At 35.2% G+C, this 17,000-nt stretch overlaps 2 protein-coding genes across 5 annotated transcripts; both read left to right on the top strand.

The window, feature by feature from the left end:
- Positions 1 to 9,841, top strand: sgms2a (sphingomyelin synthase 2a). 4 transcript variants are annotated; one of them, XM_058780894.1, is made up of 8 exons: positions 1 to 1,037; positions 1,381 to 1,433; positions 1,637 to 1,709; positions 4,320 to 4,882; positions 6,088 to 6,205; positions 6,471 to 6,624; positions 6,831 to 6,997; positions 9,215 to 9,841. In XM_058780894.1, the coding sequence occupies exons 4-8, from the start codon at positions 4,455 to 4,457 to the stop codon at positions 9,398 to 9,400; spliced, it is 1,053 nt and encodes a 350-aa protein (XP_058636877.1). In that variant the 5' UTR covers positions 1 to 1,037; positions 1,381 to 1,433; positions 1,637 to 1,709; positions 4,320 to 4,454; the 3' UTR covers positions 9,401 to 9,841. The 4 variants fall into 4 exon arrangements, with proteins under 4 accessions (XP_058636877.1, XP_058636870.1, XP_058636862.1 ...); XM_058780887.1 differs by lacking the exon at positions 1,381 to 1,433 and having other exon boundaries at positions 1 to 573; XM_058780879.1 differs by lacking the exon at positions 1,381 to 1,433.
- A 1,238-nt stretch (positions 9,842 to 11,079) lies between these two features.
- Positions 11,080 to 16,727, top strand: LOC131540211 (cytochrome P450 2U1). Its single transcript, XM_058774775.1, has 5 exons — positions 11,080 to 11,613; positions 12,818 to 13,471; positions 13,564 to 13,725; positions 15,397 to 15,564; positions 15,680 to 16,727. Exons 1-5 carry the CDS (start codon positions 11,160 to 11,162, stop codon positions 15,856 to 15,858), a joined length of 1,617 nt encoding a protein of 538 aa, XP_058630758.1. The 5' UTR covers positions 11,080 to 11,159; the 3' UTR covers positions 15,859 to 16,727.
- Positions 16,728 to 17,000: the final 273 nt, after the last annotated feature.

The following is a 17,000-nucleotide window of genomic DNA, read 5'->3' as shown; positions in this document are numbered from 1 at the left end:
TGACTACTAACATTTTTAAAGAAAAACTTTACAATAGTTTTATATATATATATATATATATATATATATATATATATATATATATATATATATATACACACACACACACACACACACACACTGAGACATAGCACTGTATGGCATTATTCCAGTAATTAAGTTATTTACAGGGGGAAACTTTGCAAATCGAGACTTCTGTTCATTTTGCAGTTACTTTACAAAGTAATGTTAAAAACTATGCTGCACAAAACTATTTTTAATTATCGACACATGATTGATCTTCTAACGAGCAGTGCGTGAATTCTACTATAAACTGTTCTCGATTTTTTAAATTACTTTGTAGCTGTTTTTGTAGGGGCAATTTTTATACGCTGGGAGCAGGAAAATCTATTTAGAGCGCCTTATTGTATTAATTAAAATATCGATATTTGGACCAGTGTATCGATTCACGTAACGTATGTCATGGCGAAGTACGACGACGATATATCGATATTTTGTCCCACCTCTACTAATTTTAGCTCTGGCTTCGTGTGGATGTGGCCTAACGTTAGGTGTCAAAGGAAAGTCACCAGAGTAAGTTACAGTGTGCACTTATTTTTTCACCGTGATATCTAACGTTCCGTTGCTATGGTTACCGCCTCAAGCCAAAGCAGCTGGTGAAAATAAATAAATAAATAAATCTTACTTTTGTTGTCATTGAAACGTTTAAATAAACAACTGAAAAGAGTGGGCTGTATAAACTCTTAGGTATGTACAAAAATGTATGTCTCTTCCAAAAATCGCACCTGACCATGAAGTATGGAATCGTGATTTTGTTTATTAATTTAATGAATCTTACAATGGCCCAAAATTAAAGCCATTTTTTGCACAAAAATGCGCGTTTTGACAAAGAACGTATTTCTTTGGTATCCTAAAATCAGTCTCGCTTTAAATAAATATAAAACATAGTGATTTTTCTAAAAATAAAAATTAAATAAATAAATAAAATAGGCCTACAGACTTCGCAGATGTCGAGATGCCCACTAATCCTGAAAAAGGTAATGTTTCCTCTTTAATACGTTATTTTAGTTATAAATCTGTCAGTTTATGAAGCTGAACGTAAAACTGTAATTCTGTAAGAATTTTTGCCCATGATGGGTTTTCTCTATCCACCTTTTTTTCCCCGAAAAAATGGGCCATTTGTGAATTTTATGGGTCTAATGTTAGCTTCCATCGCGTCCAGCTATTTCTAGCTGTACAAAACAGTTCATTTTACTGATTGTTATTGCAAATTGGTGTGTTTTACCATATTATTGTAATTTATTATCTTAATTATGAACACACTGGTTTATAGTGCAAACTGTTTAACACGTTGTTATTCTTCTCGTTATTTCCCTGTAGGCTAATAAACCGGAAGTCTCGACCATAGGTTTACTTCCGCGTTGAAGAAAAAGGTGGATAGAATAATCCTGTTAGATCATTCTGATTATATTCTGAGATTATTTCTCTTGTTGCTTAATGTTCAGAGTTCATAGTCCTATTAAGTGAACACACCTAAACTTGAAAAGCTTCTTTACATTATAAAGGTACACTGTTTCTAACATGCAATATCTCAATTTAAGATAATTAAATTGCAACCATCATCTCTTCTATGCAGCTATCAATTCTCTTGGGAGAGGCATCATGGTTTAGGCCCAACCAAGGAGGCGTCCTGTAAAAACCTTCCGAGGGTGTGTATATAGTTCATAATTTATGGCTGAGGATAACTGTATGGTTACACACACACACACACACACACACACACACACACACACACACACACACACACACAATCATGTTGGTTTCACTATATCAGTGAGGACAGCTCATAGAGGTGATGATGTCTGCTAAACTCAGACTTTAAACCTATACAAACCTGTTGATATCAGTAGACTTGAAGTTTAAAAAAATTTTTTTTGAGTAATTTAAACACCTTTCAAATAGTGAGAATCGCTTTAAATGTCCTTCAAAATTCACTTTTTTGGCTTATTTCCTCTGTCAGCTTTCAAAACTGAGAATTAGTTTGTTAATTCATATCAACATCATGTTTGTATTCAAGTCTGAATCAACGAAATACATTAAAATACATCAACTAAAGACACTGTTAAGCATCAGAACAGGTAGAAACAACTCTGTAAGGTAGCAAATGCAACTTTTTACAGTAAAATGGTAATATCTAAAGATTGGTTTTGAATCCACATCCACAAAATTTTCCAGGAAGTGTATGTTAGTGTAGTATGCAATTGTGTATTCACATTATTTATTTAGCACATGCTTTTATGCAAACGACACACACAAGTATGGAATACTACAAATTCAGTAAAGTATGCAAGTTCAAAAAACGCAAGTGCATGAGTGTGCCTGAAAGGGATAATATAATCAACTTTCAAAAGCCTTTTTCTCTCATCTCTTTAAGTGTGAGGCGGGGTCTCTTCGTTTTTTTCTGTCCTTCCCTTTGATGCTGAATTTATCCTCTGCACGAGATGGGAGGGGGGACGCTCAACAGGCCTTGAAACCATATCATTACCAATTTGTTTGCGACTGGGCACCGCTGCTCCCTGGGAGAAAAATACAGGCTTGGTCTGGAGGCAGGAGTCAGGGCTGGAAATAGCACGGAGGCAGGGCAGGGGACACGCGGAGCGGAGCCAGCCAAGCCATCCATTTACTGTCTCTGGGAGCATGTGGAAGAGATTTTCCCCTGCCAGGTCTCCACCACAAGCATCACCATTAGAGCGCAGGGTGGAGACTGGGAAAACATGCCCCTCTGAACGTGGAGGGATGAAGAGAAGTTTCAGAGAGATTGTCAGAGGAGGAGTGTAGGAGGACCGATAGAGCTCAGTTCTGCATGTAGAGCTGCGGGACACAACAGGCAAGTGATTTTGAATAGGAGAAATCACTCTTTAAAGCTTTTTGTGAGAGCGGTTTGCTTGGAAAAAACTCTTTTAGTCTGTTTTGATCTGTAATTTAGTTGCACATAATGTAGTAGTACAAAAAGTTATTAGAGATGATATTTTTTCTCTTGTTGCATTACAGTGAAGCAGTGTTGTGTACAATCCAGTGTTCATTCGGAGCAGATTTGTAATAAGAACTCATTTCCAATGTAATTATATGTCAGCCTAAATTGATTTGGAGGAAATCGATGCCTTCGTGTTGAGTGATTTGTACAATCCATCATTCTTCCTTTTTGCGTATGTCCTGAAGCTCTGTTTACTGTTTGTAAATATTGCATGTCGCTGTAATGAGGGTTATTGAGATGCACTTTGGGTGTGATGGAGCAGAGATCTTCTCAGACCAGAAAGCTTTCAGATAAATAGGCTGTTCCTGAAATGCTCTTGTTTCTGGTTTGAGAAGTCACTGCTGGACTCAGACCTGAACATGGATGCTTTTTTTCCAATGTGGCTTTTCTCTAGATGGCAGTTTGCACTTGTGTCAGATATTTTGGCTTTTAAATGGTATGCTTTGCTTTTGTTTGATTGCATTGAGCACATAAAAGACGGTCAGAGGATGTTTCATATATAGATGAAAGATTTCTAGCCAAAACTTCAGACTTGCAGGAATATAAAAAGTGTATTATAATTGTTCTTGCCTTTACAAATTGGTAAACTAAATCTTGATAAATATTGTGTATTGTGTTATTTTTTTACAGAAACTGATGAATTGCTGTAATGAAATTGAATGAAGTATTATAAAAGTGTTATATCAGCCATTTGGTCTTTAAAATGTAACAATTTACTATTTATTATTTATTTTAACAGTTGTATCTATTAATTATTTTAATATATTTTAAAATGTAATTTATTCCTGTGATGCAAAGCTGAATTTTCAGCATCATTACTCCAGTCTTCAGTGTCACATGATTCCTCAGAAATTCCTCAGTTGCTGTTCAAGAAACATTTCTTATTAATTTCAATGTTGAAAACAGTTGTGCTGCTTAATATTTTTGTGGAAACAATTTTTTTTCTTTTATGTACTGCATTTTTTTATCTTTAAATATATTTTTTGTGACATTATAAATTACTTCACTGTCACTTTTGATCAGTTAAGTATTAATTTAAAGTGTAAAATTAGTACATAATACAGTATGTGCATTTCTTTGGCATACTCTTCTGTTTTAATGTGAGGAAGCATGTCAATTATGTATAGCAGTTTTGCTTTTAAATGTTTGGCCTGTGATATTCATGGTTGAAAATAGCCTCTATTGATTATTAATGTACATGTTAGATGATGTAACACTTTTAATGGTCATATATGTCTATAATGTACTTCATTTAATGTACCTCTGTTTTCTTTTTTTTTTAAAGACTGTTCCAGCCACATCATATGAGAGCTGAAAACGCAGGCCTTTCATTATCACCGTAGAGGAGCGTAACCTACAGTGCCTTACAGGAGAGAGTCTCGGCAGGAAGTCAGTCATTAGTGGATAGTTGTGGATACTCATGGCATCGTCAGACCACCAAGGAAACAAGGACCCCACAAACACAGAAGGGACGCCGTCCCCTGGCACATCTTGCCCCGTCCACAGCCACGCTGCTGAAGAAGCGAAGCGGAATGGCTTGAGGAAAGCCCTGGTCAGACATCGTGACTACGTCAAAATCTCCGTACCTGAAGGAAAGGGCAAGCGATTGCTGTCGGAATGGTGGAAGACGTTCATCGCTTTGTTTTATGCCGTTTTGAACCTGGTTTTGACCACGGTTATGATCACAGTGGTTCATGAGAGAGTACCACCCAAGGAGAGCAGCCCACCGCTGCCGGATAAGTTCTTTGACTATATAGACCGTGTGCAGTGGGCATTTACAGTGACTGAGGTCAATGGAATGGTTCTGGTGTCGATATGGTCCATTCAATTGCTCTTTCACAGATACAAGTAAGAGGCATCACTCAACATTATACTGATGACATTGTAGCCTGTCGACCAGCTCTGTTAGATTACATTTAATGGTTTGTTGGGTTTAAGATTATATAGAGCAGGGTGAAGGCAATAGGCTTGAGGGGAGTTATAAAAATTAATATTGCATTGAGGAAATCAATCTAATGAATATCACCCAAGCCCTTGTATGGCATGTTTCACAAAAATAGTACAAAATTATAGTTGAAAAATGTTGAATGGTCACTTGCAATATGACCTTAACCTTCAGAAAATGTTCATAAATTTTTGTGGAACAAAATATCATTTATGTTCTGTTTAACTTATATGAGGTTTAGCATTGTTAAATAAATATATATTATATATTTATGTGTGTGTGTGTGTGTGTGTGTGTGTGTGTGTGTGTGTTAGTGCTGTCAAACGATTAATCACGATTAATCGCATCCAAAATAAAAGTTTTTGTTTACTTAATATATGTGTGCGTGCTGTGTATATTTATTATGTATATATAAATACACACATGCATGTATATGTTTCAGAAAAATAGGTTGTTTATTTATTAAATATGTTTATTTATAATATAAATTATATGAATATAAATATAGACATGTAAATACATGTAAAAAATATATATATACTGTATGTGTGTGCATTTATATTATACATAATAAATATACACATAACACACACATATATTATGCAAACAAAAACTTTTATTTTGGGTGTGATTAATCGCACTAATATATACAGTATATATACATATATAGGTGATGTGAAACTTAAATTTCCCATAAATTAGAAATAAATATGTAAATATTACAAATATTCAATATTGTTAACTTTTGTAACTGGGTTGAATGCTTGATCTTGTTGAATTGTCAACACTACAGTTTTAAAATTACATTTTCAAAATGGAAAATGGAATTATTTACTTGTTTTACAAAAACTTTTTTTTTTTTTTTTTTTTTTACAAAAATAATAATCAGTTTAACAGATTGAACTAAATGATGACAAGATGTGTGATTATTATCAAATCTAATATCTAATAGTTCTCATGGCAAAGAACATGTGATTTGTACCCTAGTTATTCTCTGTTCATGGATAGAGCATTATAAAAAGGCTTTGTAAGGCTCAGCATTCTCAACCTAACCCACATTTGTTCAATGATGACAAAATTTTATTTTTTATTTTTCTGTTCCATATAGGGCTATTATAGCAAGACGATATTTCTTCATTTTGGGCACATTGTACATGTATAGATGCATAACCATGTACGTCACCACTCTACCCGTGCCTGGCATGCACATGGTCTGTGCACCAAAGGTAAAACATAATTATTTCAGCTGTTCCTCTTTGTCATGATCCGCTCAGGATCTTATACCTAAACAATGTCAGATAAGCAAAAGCATTTGGCTTTTAAATCTGTAATATCCTCTGCCATCCTCAAGATAAATATTGCAGCTTTTACAAGCCTTTACAATATCAGTTTATGGAATGACATTTCAGTTCACGATTCATGTCACCAACTCCTCATCTTTCAACATTCAATATCCTCACTCATATCTTCTTTCCTGCATCTCTCATTCAGCTCCACGGAGATTCCCAGGCAAAGCTGCAGCGTGTTCTGCAGTTGCTCTCTGGCGGTGGATTATCAATCACCGGATCTCATCTGTTGTGTGGCGACTTCCTCTATAGTGGCCACACTGTCATTCTCACGCTCACGTACCTCTTCCTCAAGGAGTGTATGTCACTTTCTCAGACGGCAGACTTTATTTTAAGACACAAATAAAATGACTGTCTGCTAATTACAGACTTGAGGTCACTGTAAGCAATTTTAGATTCTGTTTTTAGCCATTCAGAAGACATTGAGGCACTTTCTGACCGTTTGTTTTGCATGTTCACACAGCAACCTGTTATGATTCACAACTGATTCTTTGTTTCTCTCTAGATTCTCCTCGTTCTTTCTGGTGGTACCATCTTTTGTGTTGGTTAACGGCTGCTGTGGGTGTCGTGTGTATCCTGGTGGCCCATGAGCACTACAGTGTGGACGTGGTGGTGGCGTATTTCATCACCACCCGACTGTTCTACTGGTATCACACTATGGCTAATCTGCAGGTACATATATCAGTAATATGAAATAATAGAAATGCTCAAATAAGGCTTTTATTAAAGGGATAGTTCACCCAAAAATGAAAATTCTGTCATTAATTACTCGTAACCCGTAAGACCTTTGTTCATCTTCGAAACACAAATGTAGATATTTTAGATGAAATCCAAGAGCTTTCTGACCCTCCATAGACAGCAACGCGGCTACCACGTTTAAGGCCCAGAAATGTAGTAAGGACATGGTTAAAATAGTCCATGTTACATCCGTGAGTCAACCTTAATTTTATGAAGCTATGAGAATACTTTTTGTCAGCAAAGAAAATAAAAATTACTACTTTATTCAACAATTTCAACAAGTACGTTCACGATAGTACCACAGCACATGGAAGAGACACGGACATTTTTGTTTTCTTTGCGCACAAAAAGTATTCGCGTAGCTTCGTAAAGTTGAACCACTGATGTCACATGGACTATTTTAATGATGTCCTTACTACTTTTTTGGGCCTTGAACTTGTCAGTTTTGTTGCTGTCTATGGAGGATAAGAAAGCTCTCAGATTTCATCAAAAATATCTTAATTTGTGTTCTGAAGATGAACGAAGGTCTTACGGGTTTGGAACGACATGAGGGTGAGTAATTAATGACAGAATTTTCATTTTTGGGTGAACTATTCTTTTAAATAAACTATCCTTCCTGTAATGTATTTCCAATTAAAACATATAGCATATCAGAACATATCAAAGAGATTAATATTAGTATCAGATGATGTCAATGATATGTTTTGCTAATTTTCACAGATGAGAATACATAACTTGTAGAAGTGTATACACTACTCTTAAAAGTTTTATGTTTTATTTATTTTGTTAATATTTTTGTATGAAGTTTTTATGTTCACCAAGGTTGTATTTATTTGATCTAAAATACAATAAAATAATAATATTATGAAATGTTATAATAATTTAGTATACCTGTTTTCTATTCTAATGAATTTTTAAATGTAATTCATTCCTGTGATCAAAGCTGAATTTTCAGCATCATTACTTCAGTGTCACGTGATCCTTCAGAAATCATTCTATGCTGTTTGCTGCTCTAGAAACATTTATTATTATTATCAATTTTGAAAACAGTTTTGTGGAAAACGTGATACTTTTTTCAGGATTCTTTGATGAATAGAAAGTTAAAAAGCATTTATTTGAAGTAGAAAACATTTGTAACATTATAAATGTTAAATGTCTTTATTACTTCTTTTAATTAATGCATCATTGCTAAATAAAAGTATATATTTCCTAAGAAAAAAATCTTGCTGACCCCAAACTTTAGAATGATTACCTCAAAGCTGTGAAACATAAGCTAAAAGTCACTAAAATGACGCTTCATGGGGTCTAAATGTGTCATTTTATGTTAAAATATGTTCTTGTTTACATATTTTGATATATTTTCATTTTGCATATTGTTGATCTTTTTGATCTCCAGCCTCATGTAGACAGCTACAAATACACACATCTGAAGCCAAGGGAAGCTCTCAGCTCAATTTGTGATTTAGATTCAGGGTGTCATTAAACTCAAGGCACCAAAACGGCACTAAGCCTTTTACCGAGAGTGTTTACATGACTCAGAGTATGCTGAGAATATCCAAATCCATTAGGCTGAGCTTTTGAGAAATGACTCCCTGATGATGGTAAAGTGCTGCACGTTCGATTTAAGCCAATCTAGATATTTTAAACAAGAAAAAAAAAAAACCTTCAAAACACATCATGTTTCTTTATGCTGTTACAAGCAAAATAGCCAATGATATTAGAATTGTCGGAACATATGGCTAAAAGGCATCCACAAAATAATAATAATAAAAAATCTGAAATGCAGTGAGAGGTTGAGACTTTGGACTGGTGATGCAAATGTCAACAGGTTCGATCCCTGACAGGAGAGATCTCAACACAATCATGTCTGTGTCCTGAAGTGGCTCCAGGGCTTCTGTCGTCAATGATAGCAGTGATTTTCATAGAACTGCTAAGTTGCTTTGGATCTAAAATGTCATCACAATGCAACTAACCAAATTTCCCAGAACCGCTTTTTGTCTTGCATCTGTAGTGCATTTAAATCATGTGCATCATTTTCAGAAAAACCAGTAGTAGTGAGTCATCTGTCCATGCATAACAATGTTCTGTTGTTGTGATTATTTCAATTTCTCCTTACTATGATATTAATTCATATAATCCTGTTTTCACCAGACTTTAAAGTGTTCTCCGAACAACTACCTCACTCACACCTGGTGGAACCCCGTGTTTAACTTCTTCGAGAGGAATGTCCAGACCCAAGTGCCCTGTTCTTTCTGCTGGCCAATCACATGGCCGCCTGCCTGTCTGAAGAACCCCTGTAAGAAATATTCCATGGTGCAGAGCGGCCGGGAGGAGTGACGTCGTGAACTCATCGCGATGCCTAGACCAACATGTGGAAATGCTTTGTATTTCGCTTGTGGCTATCTCAGTGTTTACGCCATACCAAAGAACAAAGACTGTTTGGCTATTGTTGCTAATTAGATCTCTGATAACATTGGGCTAAACAGTTCAAACTCAATATTATTTGACAAGTGATGGTTGATATTTTTACATTAATTTATATTCAGTCAATGTGGCCATTTAAATAAACACTTTTATAAGTACTTGAAGGGCCAGCTGAAAGTATTATGTTTGGAAAATGATGGATTTTTTTCTGTCAGAACAGATCTATCAGTTTGTGCATGCTTCTTAGTCATATTTTCCCTTGTCTGTTTATTAAATTGTCCTCGAAAACACGTTTGTCATAAAAAGTGTTGTTTAACTGGGTTTCATTAATTTTATACACTATTTTATTTTAGAAATGCATGCATTCTTTTTCTAATGATTCATGTCAGCTGTTATTTCAGTTTATTTTCTGTGTTTTGAAAATATAATGACATTTTATGGAAATAAATGGTTTACATTTAACACCTAGTGTACCTCTTGTTGCATGAAATTTATAAACACTTCTTTAGGCCTATCAAAAATGTTTATGTGATTGCCAATTTTTAAAAATAATAATAATAATAATTAATGCATAACACTGCAGATGTGCTCAAACTGTCACAATATCTATTTAACTGTTTATTTATTTACATGATTCTTATTCTTATTAAATAATTGTTAAACTGCATTAAATTTAGAAAACTGATACTTAAATTATAAATTAGACATATTTTGTTATAAATTTATAAATACATAAAGGGTTATTATAGTTACCCAGGTGAAAAACAAGTACACTTCCATAATGTACTTAAAGTGCTCTATTTTCGTGCACTAATTTTGTACTTAATATAATAAAAATTATCCTTTAGTACTTCTTAAGGTCAACTTAAGATCATCTAAGTGTACTCGACTGTGCTATTTTGAGACACCATGAATATGAACTAAAATGCACTTTTAACATACTATCTTTGTATTTAAAAAATGTATTTAGCTACCACTTGTAGTACACTTGAGTGTACTAGTGTATGAAAGATGGGTTCAGGTGTACTACAAGTGGTAACTAAATACATTTTTTAAAAACAGAGCACTTTAAGTACATTATGGAAGTGTACTTGTTTTTCACCTGGGTAACTAAAACCGAAACTAAATTCAAACCATTAAAAAACAAAAATCATTACTAGAAATGGGATTTTGTTTACCTTACTGTACTAAAATAACTAAAACTGAAATAGAAATACACACACGGCCTGCGTCCTCGTGCTATCTATCTATCTATATAGAGAGAGAGAGAGAGAGAGAGGTTAATTTTTATTTCAGTTTTAGTGTATATGCAAAATTACCGAAAACTTTAAAATTAAAATTAAATATCACTAAAAACTTTAACAGTAGGCTACCTCAATGATATTAAAATAGCACTGTTATAAACTGATGGGTTACAGATAACTGCAATAACCCATAATAAGTTCATCTCCGGTGAAGCTTCAGTGTCTGTCTCCTATTGGATCAGTTGACCCCACCCATTTGTTTTCGTCATCGCTTGATTCACCAATCAACTCTCAGCCTGCTCCTCTCAGCCAATGAGAAATACAAAAACACACTCTCCATGCCGCAGCTCCATCAACACAGGAAGAAAATGTGTTTGATCAGCAGATAACAAGTATTGATCAGGAGGAACTATGCGTCAGTGGATTTGATGAGTGCGCGAGTCATGGACGCTTCCCCGTCTTTGCTGTGGCAGTATGTGTTCTCGCCTGCAAACATTGTGGGTTTGATTGCATTTGTGATTGTTTTCTGTATGCTGCAACAGTATGCGTGGCATCAGACATACGCCAACATCCCTCCGGGTCCAAAGCCATGGCCCATCGTGGGAAACTTCGGCGGTTTCCTTGTGCCTTCGTTTATTTTAAGACGACTTGCAAAGAATCGCAAAGAGTTTGCAAAGATGGCCTCGAATCCGCTGTCACCTCAGGCTGGACTCATGGAGATGTCCAAACTCTATGGGAACATATTCAGCATTTTTGTTGGGCCTCAGCTCATGGTCGTGCTGACAGGATATGACACTGTCCGGGACGCGATGTTGAACCATCCGGAGGTCTTCTCGGACAGACCGCATATACCGCTCGTAACGATTATCACCAAGAGGAAAGGTGAGATAAGCAGTCGTAGTAAATGATTGCTGCATGCCATGATAATAGATCAAGAGTAGAGCAGAACAGAATAGACTGGAGCAGAAAAGTACAGAACAGAATAGAAGACATTGACACAGAACAGAGCATATTAGAATACAACAACAAATCAGGGCAGAATGAAGCAGAATAGAACCGAGTATAAGAGACTGAACAGAATAGAACAGTAGAAGACACTGACTCATTAGAATAGAATATAACTAAAAACAAAGCAGAATGGACTCGAACCTAGAAAAACAGAATAGAATTTAATTATGTAGAATATAACAGTATAAAACAGGGTAGAATAGACTAGAATAGAACAGAAAACAACAGAATAGAAAGTAGACTATAAAACAGAATATAGAATAGAATAGAAAACAGAATAATTTAGAATAGAACAGAATAGAAAAGTAGAAGAGTCTGACACAGAATAGAATAGAACAGGAAAAACAGGGCAGCATGGAACAGAATAATAGACTGGAGCAGGACAAAATAGAATCATGTAGAATTGAACAGAACAGAACAGTAGAAGAGACTGACCCAGAATAGACTAGAACAAAATAAAACAAAGAATGGAAAAGAATAGACTAAAACATAGTAAAATAGACTGGAGCAGAATGGAACAGATTAATTTAGAATTGAACAGAATATAACAGCAGATACTGATGCAGAATGGAATACATTAGAACACAGTATAACAGACTGGACAAGAATAGAATCATTTAGAATTGAAGAGAATAAAACAGTCGAAGACTGACGCAGAAAAGAGTAGAAAAGTATGAAAGAGTATGTTAGACTGAAGCAGAATAGAATAGAATTGAACAGAACAGTAGTAGAGAAACGTAGAATAGAATAGAATAGAACAGTAGAATAGACTGGAGCAGAACAGAACAACTTAGTGCAATATGTTATAATGCTGCAGAACAGAATTGAATGAAACAGAACAAGTCACAACAGAATTAAAAAAAAAATTGAATAGAATGTCTGAGCCTGGTTTCAGAAATCCAAGTGCAAAGTACTTGATATAATTCCAAATATTGATAATTGGGGCTCATAAAATAATGCTAAAACAAATGTATTTATTTATTTTACAATTGTTTTTAAGTTTTTGTAAATTTTTGAAAAAGTTAGATTTGAAGCTAAATATGAAGCTTTGCATGTTTGAACCAAATGTTGTTCACAGGGATTGTGTTTGCACCGTATGGCCCGCTGTGGCGCACAAACCGTAAGTTCTGTCACAGCACTCTGCGCAGCTTTGGCTTTGGCAAGCTGAGTCTGGAGCCGTGCATCCTCGAAGGCCTGACCATGATTAAAACAGAACTGCTGAGCCTCATCGAAAAAGCAGGGCCTTCTGGTATCGATCTGACTCCCCTCATCAGCAATGCTGTCTCCAACGTCATCTCCTCCATGAGTCTGGGTCAGCGTTTCCATCACCAGGACCAGGAGTTCCGCACCATGCTGGATCTCATGTCTCACGGGCTGGAGATTAGCGTCAGCACATCCATTTTGCTGATCAATGTCTTTCCCTGGCTCTACTACCTGCCCTGCGGCGTTTTCAAAGAGCTGCGGCGCGCGGAGATCGACATCACAGCCTTCCTGAAGAAGATCATCGTGAAGCACAGGGCCACGCTGGATCCGGAGAATCCCAGGGATTTCATAGACATGTATCTGGTGGAGATGCTGGCCCAGCAAAACGGCGATAATTCAGAAGAGAGCTTGTTCTCAGAGGACGATCTCTTCTACATCATTGGAGACCTCTTTATTGCAGGCACTGATACTACCACAAACAGCGTGCTGTGGAGTATTCTCTATATGTCCTTGTATCCTGATGTGCAAGGTATGTGCACCAGTGCTGTAGAGTGTAATTTACAAATGTCTGAAGGTTTGGGTTCTGGTTATATATGATATCTTTGTTTGATGACCCCTCAGAGAAGGTTCAGCAGGAGATTGAAGGGGTGGTGGGATCTGAGAGAGTCCCATCTCTGACTGATAAGGGCAGTTTGCCGTACACAGAAGCCACCATTATGGAGGTGCAGAGGATGACTGTAGTAGTTCCTCTGTCTATACCCCACATGGCCTCGGAAACCACAGGTGAGGTTTGGCATTTGGCAGACAAAATAGGAAAGTTTTGCTGTCTGATGTATGTTTACCTCATGCCTATTTAGAATCATGAAACTTATTAGCTGTGCTACATTCACAAATTCATATAGTTCATATAGTTAATTTTTATAATCATATATATATATATATATATATATATATATATATTAGTGGTGGGCCGTTATCGGCGTTAACGTGCTGCGTTAACGTGAGACTCTTATCGGGCGATAAAAAAAAATATCGCCGTTAATCTATTCTCAAAGTTGGGTTGGGAGCTGAGTCTATACTACGCAAGCTATGATGACTTTCACCTTCGCGCACACACACACACAAACAAACGTAAGCGCGCACACAAGTGAGCACACTCCCACTCCTATTTGTAAATATTAAGCCGCAAAACGTCTATTTAAATATGACTTCTGTGTGTCTCTGTGTTAATGTATGGCGCAGACGCGCGGGTTTGTTCACTACTCATACAGAAGCCCGCGTGATGCTTGCGGTGATATTAACGTCTGTCATCTCACTAAATGAGGACATAAATACATGAACAACATCTCCAGAACTGCTCTGAGAGTCACTTCATGAGCATTTGACCGTTTCATTTGAGAAAAACTATCCTCATATCATATACACAGAAATGTAAAGGTATTCACGGCAACCCGTCAAAATAAAAGTTCGGTTTCACTTGAAGACATTGGGCAGAACGTAATAGGCTACTACTACTAAAACTATTAAAACCTTATCTTTAAGGAATAATCATACAATGTCTTCAATGTTATTATCAATATTAAATTCTTGATGACTGCTAGTTGTTTACTACTAGTAGTGAACTTATTCTGATCTACTTGGCAGAATTCAAATGAGCCATTTTAATCTAGATTAATCTAGATTAATTCCAAGATTACAGTGAGATTAATCTAGATTAAAAAAATTAATCTATGCCCACCACTAATATATATATATATATATATATATAAAACACTTTTAATTAAAAAAACACACTCAAAAGTAAAATGTCTGGTTGCATTACATTATGCCTTTATTCTTTTCTATTCTGTCGGCTCTTCTACTGTTCAATTCTGTTCAATTCTAAATGATTCCATTCTGCTCCAGTCTGTTCTATTCTGTCCTGTTTTATTATGTTTTATTCTTTTCTGTGTCAGTCTCGTTTGCTTTTCTATTCTGTTCAATTCTAAATGATTTTATTCTGCTCCAGTCTAATATACTGTTCTTATAATAAATATATATAATATAAATACAGTACTATAAATATTCATTTTATACATACATGTAGATTTTCTTTTTCTTTTTTTGTGACCTGAATCATTTTTTATCCAAATTTTTGATTTGCCTGAGAATATATTTTATATACCGTGCCCAACTGAATGTATTTGAACTTTTTTTTTTTTTTTGCTTTGTTTTTTTTAAATGTTTGTCTAAAGTAAATTATTAATGAATAAAACTGAACCAAGTCAACTTGAACTTTACCATAATCCACATGTTAGCACTACAAGGTAGATAACTGTCAGACTTTACCTGAATCTGTATTTTATATATTAAATCCAAAGGGTGTACAAATATTATGACTGTACAAATACTTTCAAAGGACACGTTAAATAGCACAAACAACTGAATATTTCAGCTACATTTGTCTCTTCCCAGAATTCCGAGGATACACTATTCCTAAAGGAACAGTTATCATCCCAAACCTCTGGTCAGTACACAGGGATCCCACCGTGTGGGAAAATCCTGATGACTTCAATCCAGGCAGATTTCTGGATGAACAGGGAAAACTCCTCAGGAAAGATTGCTTTATTCCATTTGGAATAGGTATGTTTGTAATCACGTAGCCTGGAAGCCAGCAATTTAACATGTTTAGGGTTTATGTTAATAACTACTTTTCCGATGAAAACTTTGTTTAAATGATGTTTTGTATATCTGGCAGGTCGCAGGGTGTGCATGGGAGAGCAGCTGGCTAAGATGGAGCTGTTTCTGATGTTTACCAGCCTGATGCAGGCCTTCACATTCAGGTTTCCTGAGGGTAAATCTGCTCCATCCATGCATGGACGCTTTGGCCTGACTCTGGCTCCGTGCCCATATACTGTCTGTGTGAAAGCACGCTGAACAGCCTTTAAAAAAAGAGGCATTTCTCAAACAGTCATCACTGGGAAGCAAATTGCACGGGTTGTCCATTAAGAAGAATTGTCATTTGGACCATAAATGAAGTAAGGGCCTTTGTGGTTGCATGATCAAGCAAAAGGTCTGAGATTATTTTATGTAATATTTTTCTGAACAATTTCAAGAAATAAGAACATATGGCTAAGTATTATATCAGCATATTTTAGTCTTATTATTACATTTATTTTAAAATATTCATTTCATAATCCAATAAAACCTAATTGTTTTTTTTTTAGGTTTTGAGATTAGTTTATATATGAAATGTTCCTGAACAATTTCAAGAAATAAGAACTAAGTATTATATCAACATATTTTAGTTTTAAAATTTAGTTTTATTATTACGTTTATTTTAAAATATTCATTTCATTATCTGATAACTGAACTGTTTTTCTCTCAAAATTATTACTTACTGTACTGTACTGTACTGTGCTATGAGACTGTTATGCATTTTTTTTAAGAATTATTGCAGAAAACTCTTTCAAATTTGTTTTAGTGCTGTCATAAAAACATGAATGGGTGTTCAACAATGGACCTGAAATGAGATCCTTTGAAATACTGGGATTAAAGCTCTCTTAAAACAGCACTCACTAATTTCAGTTTGTCTACTAATAATGTATTATGTATCATGTTTGAAGTCATTTTGTGGTGGAAATTAAAATTGAAATATTTTTTGAATAAAATGGCCAGTCTTGCTAAGGCTAATTTCATAGCTAGAATTTCATGTCCAATGCACATGCTATTTTCACACTTTTTGTATTATTTGACAAAAATACTGCTTGACTGGAAATGATGCACAATAAAATATCCCGCTGGAAAGCGATATTTATTTTGATTTGTCTTTGCTTTCTTCACACATAGTGTATCACTGACTGCTTAGTCTTAGTTTCCTTAGTAAACAACTACACTCATTTTACACTAATCACTTATTTTTTACCCTAATCAATACACTACTGATGAAAGTTTGGTTTGTTGTGGTCAAAACAATGCTATAATTATGGGTACAGTGGTCATTTTTTAAAATTCATAATCAGTTTTAAATAAAATAATTTGTATTTCTATAAAGATTTTCATATTTTAACATCTGAGTT

The sequence above is a fragment of the Onychostoma macrolepis genome, chromosome 01 (assembly GCF_012432095.1).
Source record: "Onychostoma macrolepis isolate SWU-2019 chromosome 01, ASM1243209v1, whole genome shotgun sequence".
In the NCBI taxonomy this organism is placed as follows: Eukaryota; Metazoa; Chordata; class Actinopteri; order Cypriniformes; family Cyprinidae; genus Onychostoma; species Onychostoma macrolepis.
Note: the sequence above shows the minus strand (reverse complement) of the source record. Positions and strands in the feature narration are given on the sequence as shown.